Genomic DNA, 17,692 nt, shown 5'->3' on the forward strand with positions numbered 1-17,692 from the left:
CTGAATTTTATGCAGGGGTATCAGAGAAATGGAGGGCGAGTAGATACACGCCATACTCATCAGATCTTTATCTGCGAAAAACATAAAAAGCATGTGTCATTTTCCTTTGGCTTTATAATTGAGCCATCGTGTTGGTCTGTCACATACCGTTTCATTAAAATACACAGAAGTCTTGAAATGAGGCAAAATGTAAATACTTTAATCAACCATGCTCTGTTAGTCATCCAGGCATTGAACCCATAGATATACACAAGAAGATTTAATGAAATGACCCCAGTTTCTCTGTTTGAATGTTACTGGAATTTTTTTTTTTTTACTCTAGCAGAGTCATAATTCGGTTGTAGGTTCATCGTGTTTCGATGTTTTGCAGGTGTCAACGACCCAGAAGGGGATCTCACTTCAGACGCCGCTGCGGCCAATTCCCCCTGTCGCTCCCCGTCTATCGTCTTTGATGAGAACAAACCCATCGCTGCGAGTGGGACATACAACTTTGACTTTTTCGCCGCAGAGCCGACGAGTCACACCCTGACCCGCTCTCTCAGCCTCCAGGGGGGGGAGCTCAATAGCCCCGGTCTGCTGGAGGGCGCGGCCCCAGAAGCTTTCCGTCAACATTCAGAATCCTTCAGCGTCGGCACCGAGAACACCCCGGGCAAACTCCGGAGACCTAAGAAGGTCAGTCCCGGCTCAGTGAAGAAGAAGCCCCTCTTCAGACAGAACTCCAACCCTGACAGCTCCAAGCCGGCCTCATCCAGCAGCACGCCAGAAATTACGCAGCGCGCAAAGCCTCGGACTGCTAGCCCTCTCCTGACTCAGGAGGATCCGGAGGTGGGCTCTGCGATCCCGAGCCCTGGAGGCACTCTCAGAAGAGCCAGGAAGAGCCGTGTTGAAACGCCGCCCCCTCTCCTAGAGGAAACCAATCAAACCTGCCAGCAGGAGAGCAAAGGAGCGCCTGCGTTGCCCTTGTGCCAAGAGGAAGCCCCTCCTGCAGAGAGTGTGACAGACAAAGACAACTCTCCAATCCCACCCAGTGCCTCATACAAATGGGATCCCGACAACTTTGAGAACATCGACCCCTTCAGCACTGGAGGTAGTAAGATTGCCAACTCTCCTGTTCTGGGTCGTAAAGGTCCTATCTGCGGCCCCGCGTCCAGTCCTCCTCGGAGTCCCCCTGTCCCCGCCGCAGAACCACCTCACCACACGGCCATCGCACCCCTGGAAGAGCTGACCGCCAACCCCGAGGAGCAACCCATCTTACCCAAGCGTCAGCCAGTAAGGCTGGAGTTTGACTACTCCGAGGAAGGCTGCGAGGCGTCACAGCAGGCCGCTCCTCCGCTGAAGAAAGCGGGCAAGAAGCCCGCCAAGATGCTAGCGAGGAAACCAAAGCTGGGGCTGAAGAAAGCGACGCCGCCACAGGTGGAGCAGCTGGACAACAACCCCGCCGCCACGCACAACGGGTCGGACGAAATCCCCATCCCCAAAGTGTCGTACAACATCGAGCCCGACAAGTGGGACGATCCGAACTTCAATCCGTTTTCTTCAAAGAAAAGCATCTCCAACTCCCCCAAGTTATCCCGGCCGTCGTACACCTTTGACCCGAACGAGGCCGACGAGTCCGCGGACCCTTTTAAATCCTCCAACAAAATGGCCTGCTCGCCTCCCAGGGCGCCTGCCGCCTTCGAAATGTCGCCCAATGACTATGAGAACGACAACGACAACGTCGGGGAACTGGAGGACCAAAACCAGAACAAGCCAGCTAAGAAGAAGAAAGCCCCCTTAAAGTCGTAAGTTCGTGTCGTCTTCTGAAAGGCTGGGTGGAAAGAGTGTGTTTGTTATGCCAGTGTCGTCTGTCTGTCTGTCTCTCTGTCACCTGTGTTTGTGTATTCTCCTGTATCACAGGAAGTCCAGGGGTGTGTCCTCTCTTTGTTGTCTGTTGTAAGTAGAGGGACGACACAGCCATCCTCCCTTTCTGACACTAAATTTCATGCGATCCCTTGTGAAACCCCCCCCCCCCCAAAAAACAACAAATAGCAGCATGCTGTTCCCCGTCCCATTAACAGAGACATCATCATCATTTGGACCTACTAGCAAACTAATGCATCTGAACTTTAAGTTACACCGTGTCAAATAGAAGGAGAAACTTTTCTCCATAGCTCTGTGTCAGAAAAAAAACACCTGATTTTTATAGACATGAACACATTTTAACCACTCCTGGTAAAGATGTGTGAAAACAATGGTTAGTTCAATCTTTAATTGTGGTACAATAATGCTGCAAAAACAGATTTTTTTAAATCAGTGTATTTGTCCATTTTGAGCAGGTAAATAAGATTATCTGCCAATAGAATGAGTATTTTTCACCCCTACAATAAGATAATTAGACATACTGCGCTTGAAATGAGATGATGGAGATGAGTTGTTTCCATTGTAAGTGCAAAAATCATATTCCACTGGCCAATCATTTAAACTTACCTGCTCAAATAATGGACACATGCACTCATTTCAAGAACATTTGATTTGCCATTAGTTCCCTTTTTACAGTGAACCCCTCTGAACACTGAATAAAAATCCAAACTTTAATTAGAAAGGGTGCCAACAATTCGCAATAATGCAATGTTGCAATGATTGTCACTCATGCCTCTCCTTATATCCTGCTCTAATCACATATAATAGAATGAACGATAAAACTAATATATAGACACAAAAAAGTTTTAAATAATAAAAAATGTAATCTGTGATTACTGAAATCTTGAAGTAAACAAATATATTCATACATTTAAAATCTAATCTAGTTTGTATTGCATCTTAGTTTCAGGCTGCAGATGATATTTAAATCGGGTTAAGACTCTGACAGTGCAAGTAGAGCAAAAATAAGATGTCTGCATAAATCAGTTTAGCAGTCACAGATGCACAAATCGAGTTTAAGCGTAAGGCTGAGAACGATTCTTTCAATATTTTTAATCAGTAAAAATGCTGATCTGGTAACTTTTTATTTAAAAGACAGCACATAATATTTTTTTCTTCTGATCCAGTAATCAGATACTAAATATTTCTTCCCCATAAAAGTCTTTTTATAACCAAGAAGAAATGATCGGGAAGCCCTAAGAGTTATAATTCTTTCAGATGATAACTATATTAGTCGTTTGCTAAAACTGAATAAATAAATGCTTCTAATTACCTCCTATTCAAACACTACTGGCTCTTTCATGAAAACCGATTTCAGAAAAACTGTTCTTGTGCTCCACCTTGTGCTCATCTTCAACCATTGCAACTCTACTAAAACATCGGCGTTGGTTTTATTTAAACAGAAACACTTAGTTTTTGATAAGTATTCTTTCATATTGTAGTTTTACAGTCTAATTAAATCAATGGATAAAGCAGTAAAACTAAATGGCCCTTTAACAGCTAATGTGCATTAACATATGTGGCACTAACCACTCAGCTATATTAAAGGGTCTATTTCCCTGTTGGAGCTTTTTAATTTTGAAAATGATACTTCATATTAATTATTAATGTCATCTAAAATGTAATTCTGACACAGTGAGTATTATTATTTCTCATGATAGGTAATGCTCTCATCCTTTCATGTGGAAAAAGGCGCTTCCCATCCAGATTTTAGGAAATATTTAATCTATAAACAATATTAAAATAACAGACCATGTATGCTGGATCTAACATTGAGCTGTTGAATCCTTATTATTGATGTTTTATATTTTTTTTCCCCCTCAGTAATACTTTCAGAGTGAAGAGATCGCCAAAGAAATCCCCACTGTCTGACACATCCCAGGTGTGTATTTTTTTAAATCTTTTTTTTGAGCTTACTCACTTTTAAATTTTCATTTTCACAGCCTTCCTCTGTCTTTTTTTGTCTTTTGTCTTGCAGGACCCCACATCCGCAGATGAATCTCCGTCCCTTCATCAGCAGGATGACCACGCCACCGACGAGGAGAAGCTGGCCTCCTCCACCGGTCATAAGTGGGCGGCCCGCCACGGCATGGACCAGGATTTGAACCCGGACCACCAAGACATCCCGCAGCCCTGCGACGTTACGACTTTCGTAAATGAGAACAGTCTCCCTCAGGAGAATCCAGGTTCGTCACAGCCGTCGGGTCTTTTTTGGTCCCCTCCAGGCACCTGTAGTCACGCAGCATCAAAGCAGACCACACTCACGCAGCTATTCAGAGAAATTCAAAGCTTTTGTTTGGATAAATGCTCATGTTAAGCAGTCAGTTACTTTGTTGTGCATTCACTGTGCAGCGTATTGACTTTTCCTCTATTAGTAAAAAAAATAAATAAATAAATAAAAGAGCTGGCCCAGTTCTCTACTGCCCTCTCACCGCCCAAAGGACCCACCTCTTCCCAGAGGCTGTCTGGCTCAACCCATCCGGGTCGTAGATGAAACCGGCTGGCCCAGCCTCTGAGCCCATCAGACCAGCACTGATCAGCTGGGTTCTCAGCTCATGTTCTGGTTCTAACACTAGTTTTTCTCTCTCTGTCTTAGTCCAGGACTATGAAATCGAGTACATGGAGAAGATTGGCTCTTCCTCCCCTGTAAGTATTTGTTTGGCCCATTTCACGGATGGATTTATGTAATGTAGGCTGTTTTCAGTTGTAATACATGTTGTTGTGTTTTTTTTTTTTTTGTTGTATATGCCGATTAAATCATAATTTTGTGGCAGATTTACAAATTATCTCAAACCTTTCAGCTGCTGAAACAGATTTTGGCAAACATGCAATCACATTCAATAAATTAGGACATGCATTCTTATAAGGCTTGTTGTTGGATTGAAAGTACCTTTTGAAAATATCGTTTAAGCAGCTATTAAAGACACTTTTTATTGAGTCAGGATTTTCAAATTAAAAATGTTTTTATTAGTCTTAAATGTTGTGTTTTCATTAGCTGGAGGCAGAAATAAAAGTAATAAAGGCATGAAAACATTATCTGGAGAAATTCTATATAATGTGTTTCACTTAGTGAACTGAATTGCTGAAATAAATTAACTTTTCCATAATGTAGATTTTTCCCTTCAAAAACTATAGTATGCAAAAGTTAAGAACAGTATTCACAATGTTTTGTTTTCATTAATTACATATGTTATGAGCAGATGCAACGCAAAAGTTTTTACTGTGTTGAGATTTTTATATTTCTTTATCATCTTGTATCAGCGATTAGCATGGTTAGCGTAACAATACCAGCAGCTTTATGTGTATTTCCTACAGAATTCACGTCCTTCTCTTCTGAGGTTTCTCCAGTGTGAAGATAGAGGCTGAAAGCTCAAAAGCAGAGCCTCATATTATATCAAATCACATTTATCTTTGCATTGTCAATCATAAAGTACTGCTAGGACGCAATATTTGGTAGTTTGATTTATTGTGTCATGCATTCAAACTCTGCATGTCACTCATATATTTGGCTACTTGAATGGACGACTTCATCCTGACACCTGATGTGTGTTTTTAGTTGCTAATTGTACGAATATTTGGTAACAGTATAAAAAGAAGAGTCAGAAAAATGTGGGTTAAAAATGTAAATGTAGGTTGATCATAATTAATATCCTTATCACAATTTTTAACAACTGCATTGCAGCAGTACTCCCAAAGAAAAAAAAAACAGATAATCTTTGCAGTACTCCATTCAGCCTACTGAAAGTGATGCTCTCTCTCTTGTAGCCTGAATCAACTTGTGCTTCCTCTGAGTTCATTTTTAGGCACCTCAATATTGCTGAAAACAGCTCATTTTGAGTCTTCTTCAGATAACTATAGCATCTACAGTGTTGCTGCTCCCCTGCCGTAGTAGCTCTTATGGTGTGTCTGGGGATCATAAAATCCCCAGACACACCATATCAGATTTTTAAGTTTGATAGACCAATCAGGGCTGAACATGCAGAAAATTGTTAGATTTCAGTCACCAGTAAATTTCTTGTTGCATCTCTAATGGTGATGACTTCCGTTTTCGTATCTTGCAGCCGCTGTCTCTCAAAAAGCCATCTCTATACTTGAACTTGGACTCGGTATCTGAGAACTTGACCAAAACTACATGTGGACATGGATCTGAACCCAGCTCCCCCTGCACGGGGTAAAATATGCATCACATGTTGCAACTTTGCAACATTTGTTACTTTACAGCATGGTGTGATAATGATTTAATGCCTATGAAAAAAATGATTTAACTCTAACTTCCATGATCTTTTGTGAATGTAGTATCATTATTTTTATTTGAATGTTTTATTCTATTTTTATTAACCTAAAATCTGTAGTCTAGCGAACATGAACTCTGTATTTTCCAGCAAGATTTGAAGAGTTCTATCTATTTTTTTAATTTCTTTTTATATTTGCATTGTTCATTGTAAAATTCTTACTGTTGTGTTTTTAGGTAGAAAATTTTAAGATCTGTCCAGGAACGACAGATGAAAAATAGCCTTTCGGCTAATTCTGGTGCATTTGCAGCAATGCTAATTAATGTACACTGTCCCTGTCAAATAAATAAATAAATAAATAAAATAAACCAGGAACCACAGATCAGACGTTCAGCGACACTCTGACCACTTTCAAAAAGTAAAGTATAACTAAACATGGTTTAATGCTGGAGTTACGTTTATTTTATAGGCATTTTGGGGTCACTATCAAGCTTTTCCATGTGATTTTTTAATATTAATTAAAAGTTTTACTATGAGATTGCTGCAGTAATAAAAATGCACTTATTTTAAGCCTTTTTTAAATTTCTTTACTAAGAAGTGCCAAAAAGTGTGGAAGGCTCACGAAATCTACCACAGTGAAAATACTTGTTGAATAAGTCACTTTGTATATTTGGAAAGTTTTGGTCATACTGATATTGTTTCTGTCGGATAAGCCATCACTAATGCAAATAAAGGGACATAATCAACAAGTGTTTATGTGACAAAATCCAATGTTTTTTGTTGTAGATTTCAACTTTAGCAGAGTGAATTTACCCATAGAAGGTAGAACCATCTAGTCAATTTAAATCAATTAGTCACATGTAGAATAAATTATAAAGAATGTCTAATTATGTGAATCTTTTTCCACATTTTTGTTTATTAATCCTCTTTTAGTGTAACCATTAGCAGTCTGGGTTGTATAGAGGGTGCATTTCCGCTGGTTAACCAGTCTTCATCATCGCGTCCGTCCATCGTATCAAGTACGCCTCATACCCTTCCTGGCACGCCTGCACAGCCCTCAGACTGCTGCTCTCTTTCTGCGCAGGAGCTTTGAGGAAATGGAGGCCCAGATATCCGCTGGCATGAAGACGCCAGTGCTGAGCCCGCGGCCCGGTCCCGAAGGCTCTGCCGGGGATAAGGGCAGGAAGCGAGAGTCCGAAGCGCTCAGCCGGACACAGAGCATAGAGATGGAAGAGCAGGTGAGACGAGGGCTTTTTACTGAACATGTCAGCTGGCATTGATCACGTGTTATAAGGAATAAGTCAACTTTCATTTATCTGTCTGCTCATCGCCATGTATGGGGGTTACAGGTGCAACTCAGTAGATTAGAATATCATTAATAAAGGGAATTTATATCACTAACTTACATTAAAAAGTAAACTCAGAAATCCTCCACAAGGAGGGCTAAGCCATAAAAGGGTTGTTAAAGAACCGGGAGGTTTGCAGAGTGTTGTGTACAGAATATAATGAAAAGTTGAGTGGAAGGTAAAACTCAGAGATATGTGCTGCCGCTCTCACATTCCTTGTTGTAAGCCACTCCTGACATGTCAGGAAGCATCTTACCTGGGCTAAGCACTGAACTAATCATCTTTCAGATGAACTGAATGGGATTTTCCATTGTTATTTAATGGTGGTCTGCATTGGGTTCATTTAACTAACTGAACACGTGTTGCTGTATAAACATGGGCGTGCTTCTTAGTAGGCCAGCATTTCTGTTTTTGATTGGACTTCTCTAGGCTGGCGGTTTTGCCCGTCGCTTTTGGATCTATTTCTGTCAGACTTTTCTCTTTCACTAAACTTCCCGTTAAAACACCTGGACGGGACACTCTGTTAACAGCCAGGTTCTTATGAATAAGCTGTTTTGGCTTACTTAAACATTCATGCATTCTAATCAGTTTTTTTAATTGGTCTTTTGTAATATTCCAACTGGTTCTAATTAACTGTAAGCTGCAATCACCAAACATTGCAGAGTTAAGAAAAAAAGAAGAAAAAGCATAGAAACTTTGCACTTATACTCTGTGTTACTGAGATGCACCTGTATGTCACTTTTTTTTTTTTATTTAGTTTTATTTTACACCACATTGTTGTTTAGTCAGAACAGAGTACCGTGAGACCGAGGCTTTATCCTAGGGGGCGATTCACAGCGATTCTCCAAAAAAAAAAGAATAGGGAATGCACCCAGCTTTGGTTCAGGAAATAAAGGTCCCGGTGCAGCCTCTCAAACACTCAGCGCTTGCTTTGCTGTCCCGTCCCGTCCCGTCCCCTCCCCCCCTCCCCACCCCTCTGCCCGCTCCTCCTGGTGCTCCTGTAGCCCTATAGCCAGGGCCCCGTGGAGGCCCCCGCTCCTGCCCCGGCCCCGGCCCCGGCCATGCCCCCGTTGTTAGACAGGCTGTCTGAGAGCGAGGACCCCCTGCGGTACCTGGAGCCTGACCTGGCTGAGACCAACCCAACCGCGTTCGCCCAAAAGCTACAGGTGTGTTGCCCCACCGCGAACGAGCCTGGAAATGCCCGGGCTCCGGGGGACGAACTGTGACTGTGTGTGTTTCTGTTTCCACGTCGCTCCCATTGTGTCAACGTGTTTCACCCCTTTCATCTTTCTTTTTGTGTCTCCTCCTCCCCTTACCTGCAGTTTTTTGCCCTGTTGCGTGAAGTAGAATAATGATGAAAAAAAAAGCCGACGGCAGCAAATGTGTGACCTCAATTCAAGTCTCTGTATGTTTCCCTTTGCTCTCTTCAACCCTCCTCCCTAACCCTCCTGATATTTGGCCCCCCCCTCCTGTGTGTGCGGCCAAGGAGGAGCTGGTGCTTGCTGCCCTGAGGCTAGAGGCTCTGCAAGTAGCCCAAAGCATCTCCCAGTGCCCCTCCCTCTCCACTGTAACCCCCCAGGTACTGCGCTGACTCAGCCTGCACCTGCTGTACTCAGTGTGTGTGTGGGTGAGCATGTTTCCTGCAGGAAAAACAGGCGTTTTGAGTGAGTGATCAGGGACAAGCAGGTGTAGAGAAAGTGGGTTATTGTAGACTGTGGTGTTTGCATGGGTGTGCCTCGGCTTGCCGATCGGTCCCTGCGGCATGCCGGCTGCGCTGCAGTTTCCACAATCCCGGCGCCCCCCCCGCCCCCCGCCCACGGTAGCGCTAAGGGTGCTTAGCTCCCCACGCCGACTGGCAACGAGCTCCTCCAGGTTAATCCGCAATCCAGCAGCCTTCTCAGCCCCCTCTTGCGTTGTTTTGTTGCTTGTTGCCTGTTCATGAGAGGCTTACATCAGCGTGAATGTGACTGGGGATGTAACACAGTAACCTAAAAATGTGCAGCTGCAGAGTCGCACGGCTGCAACTCTCCCTGGTGTATTCCATGATCCTCAGTTTCAGATCTCCAGTCACATTTAGTGTTCAGCTTCGCCCCCTTCCTCCCCCCCCCCCTTCCCCACCGACCTACAGCTCTAACGCAACACAGAGTCTTCCAGCGCATCGCAGAACGTGCTCATGCTAGGTTCATTACTTTTTCACATGTTACACCTGCTAACATGATTTTATATTTCATTTTATTTTTATTGTATATGCCCGACACAAAGCAGTGCATAGCTAAGAAGTGGAAGGAAAACTCTGCATGGGTTTCAAGGTTTTTTTATTTTTGCAAATAAAAATCTGAAAAGTGTGATGAGAGTTTGTAGTCAGCCCCCAGTTGTACTTTTTTTTTTAACCAATTTATGTTAATGTTGCTGCAGCAGGTTTTTCGGGGACCATCCCTGCTGGCTGAAAAGTTAACCCAATCCACAGCTGCAAGTCTTTTGCAGCCTCTAACAGGTTTGCTTCCAGTGTTGTCCTGAATTTAACAAGTTTCCAATGAACTCAGACCCCTGCCCCTGCAGATAGAAGCATCTCCACATCATGCTGCTGCCTCTGCCATGTTTTATGGTGTGGATCGTGTGTTCAGGGTTATGAGCGATGTCAGTTTTCCTCCAACCGTAGTCTTTTGCCTTAAGGGCAAATAAACATTGATTTTCATCAGATCAGAGCACCTTCTTCCACACATTTGCTGTTTCCCCTACATGGTTTGTGCAAACCAACCAACTGCAAACAGGACCTCTTTTAGCTTGCTTTTAACACTGGCTTTCTTCTTGCCGCTATTCCTTAAAGACGAAATGCTCGACTAACATTCCCGCTAGGAGACAGATTCTCGCACCTGAGCTGTGGATCTCTGCAGCTCCTCCAGTTTGACCAAGGTTCTCTTGGCTGCTTCTGTGATTAATGCTCTCTGCTTGGGTGGATCATCCTGTCTTCGTTGTGAAGGCAAATTAGTGCCAGAAGATTATCTTTAATGGTATCAGAGTAAAGGGGACTGAATGCTCTTTTCAGATTTTTGTTTGTAAAATCTTGGAAGGCCGTATAAGATTTTCTTTCCACTTTACAATCATGCACTACTTTGTGCCTCATCACATGGAATCCCAATAAAATATGCGTTTGACGTTTGTTGTTGCAATGAGACAACACGTAAAAGGTTTAGGTAGTATGAACACTTTTTATCAGGCATTGAATCTTATAAAAGCTACGCGACATAAAAATATGCATCTGGTAGATGTCAGCAGTCGGTTTAGTTGGAATTAAAGAGTTAGCCGAGTTAGGAAGTCTCTAAATCTCAAAAGGAAAAAAGCCCCGCGACAGACTCGGAGTAGGGCAGCTACTTCTTAGTCTTGTCCCTCCGAGACTCATGTTTTTTGCTCCGCACGCTTCACAGTCTCGACTGAAGAAACCCAGCACACGGCGGTGGAATATCAACGGTTCGCCCTTACTCAAAGTAAGAGTAACACGACCACCCTGTGAGCTGTTCTTACCCACCTAGAGTGCAGTCCAAGTATTTGGGCAAGAATAATTTTTTTCATTGTTTCACGTCTGACTGGATTGAAAGATATGAAAATTTTACATTGAATTTGACAATCTTTTTAATATACATTCCCCTTTGTTTTGAATATGTATAAAATGATACATATGAGCACAATATAGTTAACCTGTTTGCCCGGTTTGGCACAGGACTTCTTAGTTCTGAACTACAGAGCTGGGGCCACCATCTGGTCCAAATACACACAGACTGCACTTGAGTAGATCAGACATGTGCTACATCTAGACAGCATTTTCTGAAGCTTCTTGAAAAAAAAAAAAAAAAAAGCTTCAATACTGATCAGAGATTGCCTACGTGATTTCTGATCACTGATTTTGTAAAGCTCTCACCAGCTGATTTTAGTTCCAGATTCCTCAAGGAACAGGAAATAAGCTGTAGAATAGGGCAAGGCAAGGCAAATTTATTTGTAGAGCACATTTCAGTACAAATACAATGCTAAGTGCTTTACATGATTAAAATACAGGAAAATAAAACAGAATAAAAGCAATTTGGAGTAAAATGTAGAAACAAAAAAAAAAATGGGAAAATAGAAACTAAAAGCAGTTGGACTACAAAGTTGAACTAAGGATGTTTAAGTAAAACAGTTTAACTAGAACAGATAAAGGTAATCCTAAACAAATGTTTTTAATCTTGATTTAAAGGAACTCAGGCTTTCAGCACTTTTTCAGTTTTCTGGAAGTTTGTTCCAGATAAGTGGAGCATAGGAACTAAATGCTGCTTCTCCTTGTTTGGTTCTGGTTCTGGTTCTGCAGAGTAGGCTGGAGCCAGAAGACCTTAGTGGTCTGGAGGGTTAATACACTGACAACAAGTCTGCCTTTTTCTACTTTCTGGTAGCAGGTTTCCAGCTGGAAAACGCTAACGTTAATTAGAGTTGACGTTAGCTCAACCTGTTAGCACTTCTGATCGGATATCTATCTTCCGACTGATTACTGATCAGGTCCAAAAAGCGTTGATATTATCCCTTAAGGTCAACGTTTTACTTGCTTCTGTGTCCTCAGTTTTGGCCCCATTTTAAAATCTGCTTTTTGCGCCAGATAAAGTTGTGTAACCACAGTTTTTGCAGTTTATGTGATGATCCAGTTTTTTTTAACTCAAAATAGAACAAGAAGCCATACAGAAGGCCCCCAGTTTTTACTTTGTTTTGTTTTTTTTAACCTTAATTTAATTAGTGGCATTAGCGCGTGAGCCAGACACAACTCCTAGCTTTCTTTCTGCGTATTAGCAGATCCCCTTGTTCTCTGCCGGCCCCCGCCGGTTCATTAAATCCTCCTTTAATCCAGCTCTACCAGAGTTGACTAAATCCTTTCCTGCCAGGGCAAAAATCTATGCGTGAAATACCGAAACTGAAAAAAAGTTCTCCTGAAGGAAGCTGAGGTATTAATATGTTGTCACAGCCTTATAGATGCATGCACCTCTTGGACTCTGCGAGGTAAAACCAGTTTATAGCAGTTTTCCATTTCATGACCAAACACTAACAATAACGCGGCTGCTGCCCGGTCCGCTTCCCCGTATCATCTGCTGCTGCCCTCCTGCCTTCTCGTCTTGCTTTCTGCAAGCAGCAGGCGCTCACGACTGCCCAGCCAAGGCCGGCATCAGCCGATTAGCAAACGCCGCGGCAACGAAGGCTGTTCCATCCAATCATCTAGTGGCCGCCCGAGTCTTTAGAAACATCAGCAGCTTGCAGGATTCACGAGTTTTGCCGTGTGGAGCGGATCTGCGTGGTTCACACGCTGCCGTCAGGTTGTCGTCGAGGAATCCAGTCGGACGTGCGGGTGTGAGCCCCTGGATGAGGGCGTCCCACCTGTAGCCGTGTCTGGTTTGTAACTCGCCATGTTTCCCTTCCTTTCCCTGCTCTCCTTTGCTTCCTGGAAGCAGCGGCGGGACATGCTGTCGTCTGCGGAGAGCTCCATACCCAAGAGCTCGCTCTACGCCAAGACGACCAGCGGCAGCAGTGGCTACAACGACGGCGAGAGTCCTCATCTGCCGAGAGATCTGGACCAGTCGCTGGATATCGCGCGAGAGGAGGTTCCGCTTTTTACTCTGAGTGGTGAAAATTGTGTTAGTTTCAGTTCGACACCTTTATTTAACTGTCTTTAATTCCCCCCCCCTGTCATAGATTGTGTCAAAGGAGAAAGAAGTCCTGGAGTGGCAGAGGAAGTATGAGGACAGTCGACAGGAAGTGGTGGAGATGAGGTAAGAAGAAAACCTTGAGATGTGATCAGTTCCACCCAAGTTGCAGATATGCAACAATGATTCAGGGAAACGAAGCCTTTTGATTGGTTTATCTGAAAATGTCAAACGAGGACACACGTCCAGGTCCAAAAAAAGTTTTAAAATCAGCACAAAGGGCAGATTAGATCGATGTGTTTTATAGTGGTTTTAGATAGAAAAGAGAATTAATAATAATTAATTCTTGCTGACAACGGCTCTAACCTCACCCATAGATGACGGTCAGCAGATCGCTTTAGGTTCAGACTCAGGGAGCTGGATGTAAGCAGACCTGAAGCTCCTTGTCGGTGAGCAGGTGGTGAGTGTGACTGCAGGAGGGTCATTTAGCACCGATAAGACAGAGCTTACCCCCTTTAACTGATTGTGCTCTGGATAAGGAGGAGCTAAGAGACTAAGAGGGAGGCAATGCTAATCAATCCTCTTACCCCGCACAACCTGTTTTACCGGAACAGAGTCGCAAAGGGTCTGGTCGTACGTAAAGAAACATAACAGGTTCATCTACATAAAAGTCTACTTTTAGCAATAATAGCAGACTTTTATTTTAATAACACTTTTACTTTTATTTTACCAGTATAGTAACACTTTACTACTTGATAGATGGATTATAGTTTCTTTTGTGGGTTTAAATAATAAACAGGTGTAAAAAAAAATTCTTTGCTTTTTTTTGGGTCACACTTAAAACCAACATGAGAAAACATGAATGGTTGGTCAATCTTCCCAGGAGATGTTGAGCTATCAATTAATCAATTACAGAGTAAAAAACATACAAAATGTCTCTAAGGGTTCATCGGTGACTCATCCAGGAGGTCAAAACAGAACCCAGAACAACATCTGAAGTTATGTCAGCCTCTCTGTGCTCAGCTAAGGTCAGTGATCATGTTTGCTAAAATTAATCGCTCAGAAGGAATTTAGGGATTGCTGCAAAGCCATGTACAAAGCAGACGACTCTCCCTGTGGCTCTACGGTTCTCCAGGAGTGAATGCTGCTTGTTGGGACTTTGAAGCAATCAACAGGTTCCCTTATATAGGAACTTTTTGACCAATCTGTATAATATGATTGAATTTGACTTTGTAAAGTGCCTCGAGATGACATGTTTCATGAATTGGCGCTATATAAATAAAATTGAATTGAATTGAATAGAAGACTGGGTACTCTACAGAACAAACACACATCCGCATTTGGTGTTTTCTTTGTTTGTTTTTGCAGCGCCGACAAAGACTGAACTGTGTGTGTTTTTTTTTAAGGGAAATTTAGACAACTTTCAACATGTCAAAGCGGTTCTATTCTGAATAAATCCTGATGCATCATTATTGGATTAGTTGATTTTGTGCTCATATAAAGAACATATTCAGATTTTTTTTTCTCCTTTTTGGAACAATTCGATCAGGGAAATTTGCGCATGTAAACGCAGCTATTGCCAGGTGTCAAAAGTTGACTTCTTGATGGCAGTCGCTCCAAGGGTGGCATTACTTTTTCATATAGATTGAAGTAAGTTCAGTTAGTTTTTCTCCTCAATAAATAAAAAAAAAAGCATTTGAAAACTTATTTTCTTGGAATCATAAATGTGATTCAGGGTGCTCCAAGTCCTTGTTGACATTATTTTAACATCTGAATGTCTCCACCTGGGACACCATTTTAGACATTTGCACATGTTTGCTGTATTGTTTTAATTCTTTTGATTATAATTTACTTGTAATTTAGTAAAGACAGTTTGAAAACAACACCGTGATCATAATTTAGCTTACAACTGCAATCACACCCCCATATTGCGAGTAAAACAGTATTTACATGATGATCTAATATTGGCTGCAATCTAAGCAGATCTTTTCAGTAATAATATTGCACACACTGACATTGTGCTGATGATAAATTTGTGCTAATCTTTTTCATCTGCAGGAGGATTGTTGCTGAATATGAGAAGACTATTGCTCAGATGATAGGTGAGTTTTCCTTCCTTATATAATCCAGTCATTGATTTAAGTTCACATTAAGTTTAAGTAAATCAACAAATGCGCATCAAACGCTTACACTTTACTTTGCTCCTCATTATGCTACTGAAGTGTATATTTGTAACCCCACGGCCTCTGACTTCACATCAGTTACCTTAGAGATGCACCAGTCAGCTTTTAGAAAACTTTGACCTACTGAAACAGATTTTAGCCGCTTCCAATGTCTCCATCATACTGTATGGAGATTAACTATCAAAATATCAGGCTGTAAGAAGTTAATTATTTATTCACAGTCGGCGTCACGCGGCGTGTTTTATAGTGACTGAGGAAGCAGTCACTGTCAAACAGGGTTTTACTGTTTTAAACACAGACAAAAGGGTTATAGAGTTGACATTTTAAGCTCTGTGTAGCATATATACATTAGTCGTTAGACGTGGTAAGCTACAATTACATAACCAGCCAACTCTGTGTAATGCTAAGGGAATATAGCTCTTTGCCTTAACTAGTCTTTCTAACTCAAATTCAGGCTGTAAAATAGCTTCTTCTAATTTTTTGTGCGCCTTGGTCATTTCTAAACTGATACTGAATAAAGATAACTAGAAGTCTTCTTCCCTCAGTAACAACTTCCACACCAAAATATTGTTACCTGATTTATTTATTTTTTACTTCCTATCAGTGGGTCATAGGTCAAGATAAATCAAGCTATAGATCTTCCTGTTTCACTCAGTCTGGTTTCTCAGTGCATCTCTAGTCTAGTTTTGTTAATCTCCTGCAGCGAGATAGATCCTGGTGTCAGTGCTGCAGGAAACCTGAGACGCTGTCCATCAACGGCAGCCTTCCTGGACTAATTAAATGTCACTATTTGCTCACTTTGCATTAATCCTGCTCTCACTTACATCCTCCTTTGCCACCTTAAGACATTCCTGAAGATTTGGCTTTTGTGTTGCCGTCTAATTTAATGCCTTTGCCCTTCTCAGCTCACATGCACTAAAGAATCTGTCTCTGTTCATGTCTGACGCTCGGCTCTCTCTCTCTCACACGTCCTGACCCTCCCGGCTTGACTTAACGCACTCCCTTCTTTTCTGTTCTGCTCCCACCGTTGCCCCTTACTATATGATAACCCTGACAGGCATGCCAGGTGAGTATCGCAGAGCCGTCCTTTGCTTGTCTGTGTCAGCTCGCGTCTCTCCATCTGTCCGTCAGCGAGGGGAGCGGGCGGGCTCCTCTCCTCATCCTCATCTAGTGGCTGTTGTTTGTCTGTTTGGTTGCATTTCGCTCTGTTTGCTAAGACTTTTTACATTTTTATAGGTAAAAACCAAAGAATCAGTCAGGTTGTGTATATTGAATACAATATTACATCCATCTGAGTGACATCAAAGCAGTAAAAAGGTCTTAGAGGTGCATAGACGCTTGACTGGAGGTGTATTCTAAAGCCACTCAAGCAGCTTTACTTGCACAAGTAGATGAGCTACTGTAAGTTAATTAAAAGACAAGCAAGCGTCACTCTAAGCAAACTAAGCTACCAAGGTTCATAAAACGTAGCTTTCCCTTTTTATTTCCTCATTGTTGCATTCTGTTTGCATGCAATAAAAAAAATATGTAGAAAATAGACCCAAACCTGCAAATCCTTTCTGTCACATTGTTAAAAATGTGTCCCTTTTCATGTATGTTGTGGGAAACTGTTTGTACCTCCTACATCACCATTGTTAGTGGATAGACGGAGGATTTAGGAAATCTCTGCGTGTGTCTTTCCACCAGAGGACGACCAGAAGGAGAAGTCTCTGTCCCACCACACCATCCAGCAGCTGATCATCGAGAAGGACCAGGCCTTGGCCGACCTCAACTCTGTGGAGAAGTCCCTGGCTGACCTCTTCCGTCGCTATGAGAAGATGAAAGATGTGCTGGACGGCTTCCGCAAGGTGCCACACGAAATTACTTAAAACCTGGCACATTTTCTACGAGTAAAATGTGAGGACTTTGAAAGTCCTGCTCTACAGAACCCTTCACGGATATTAGCCTGAAAAAAATTGTTACAAATTCTTGAAGACTTTAGAAAATCCAGCCTTTGAGTGCATTTATCCAGCTGAGAGAAATCATAAAGAAAGATTTATCAGAGTCACTGCTATCACACTTATTGACAACTTTGCTATTACTATAAGTCTCAGTCTTTCCAAACGTAGTAGCAAAGAGAGGGAAAGATCATCTTAGAGCAGGTGGCTATCAAAGAAAGTTGATTTTTCTTTGTCTACTGAACTACTTCACTGCAAAAACAGAACTAAAAATAAGTATTTTTTTCTTGAAATGAGTGTATTTATCCTTGATTTAAGCAGGTAAATAAGATGATCTGGCAATGGAATTAGTAAATGGACCTCTAAAACAAGATAATTAGATATACTGCTCTTGAAAAAAAGAGGATGGATTTGAATCGTTTCTATTTTAAGTACAAAAAT

General features: G+C 42.1%; 1 protein-coding gene across 16 annotated transcripts in view; it reads left to right on the forward strand.

Moving 5' to 3' along the window:
• Nucleotides 1–17,692, forward strand: part of tacc2 (transforming, acidic coiled-coil containing protein 2) — an 82,978-nt gene that overhangs the window by 62,187 nt on the left and 3,099 nt on the right. For 9 of the 16 annotated variants that reach the window (XM_036128651.1, XM_021314692.2, XM_036128652.1 and 6 more), the window contains 13 exons: nucleotides 371–1,781; nucleotides 3,724–3,781; nucleotides 3,878–4,085; nucleotides 4,496–4,545; nucleotides 5,961–6,070; nucleotides 7,216–7,369; nucleotides 8,482–8,643; nucleotides 8,964–9,056; nucleotides 12,940–13,089; nucleotides 13,181–13,257; nucleotides 15,190–15,233; nucleotides 16,372–16,380; nucleotides 17,001–17,161. In XM_036128651.1, coding sequence (XP_035984544.1) covers nucleotides 371–1,781; nucleotides 3,724–3,781; nucleotides 3,878–4,085; nucleotides 4,496–4,545; nucleotides 5,961–6,070; nucleotides 7,216–7,369; nucleotides 8,482–8,643; nucleotides 8,964–9,056; nucleotides 12,940–13,089; nucleotides 13,181–13,257; nucleotides 15,190–15,233; nucleotides 16,372–16,380; nucleotides 17,001–17,161 — 2,687 coding nt within the window. Of the gene's footprint in view, nucleotides 1–370; nucleotides 1,782–3,723; nucleotides 3,782–3,877; nucleotides 4,086–4,495; nucleotides 4,546–5,960; nucleotides 6,071–7,215; nucleotides 7,370–8,481; nucleotides 8,644–8,963; nucleotides 9,057–10,902; nucleotides 10,963–12,939; nucleotides 13,090–13,180; nucleotides 13,258–15,189; nucleotides 15,234–16,371; nucleotides 16,381–17,000; nucleotides 17,162–17,692 lie in introns of all 16 variants that reach the window. The other 7 variants (XM_036128645.1, XM_036128656.1, XM_036128646.1 and 4 more) reach the window with 6 other exon arrangements.

Source organism: Fundulus heteroclitus, unplaced genomic scaffold (assembly GCF_011125445.2).
Source record: "Fundulus heteroclitus isolate FHET01 unplaced genomic scaffold, MU-UCD_Fhet_4.1 scaffold_106, whole genome shotgun sequence".
Classification (NCBI taxonomy): Eukaryota; Metazoa; Chordata; class Actinopteri; order Cyprinodontiformes; family Fundulidae; genus Fundulus; species Fundulus heteroclitus.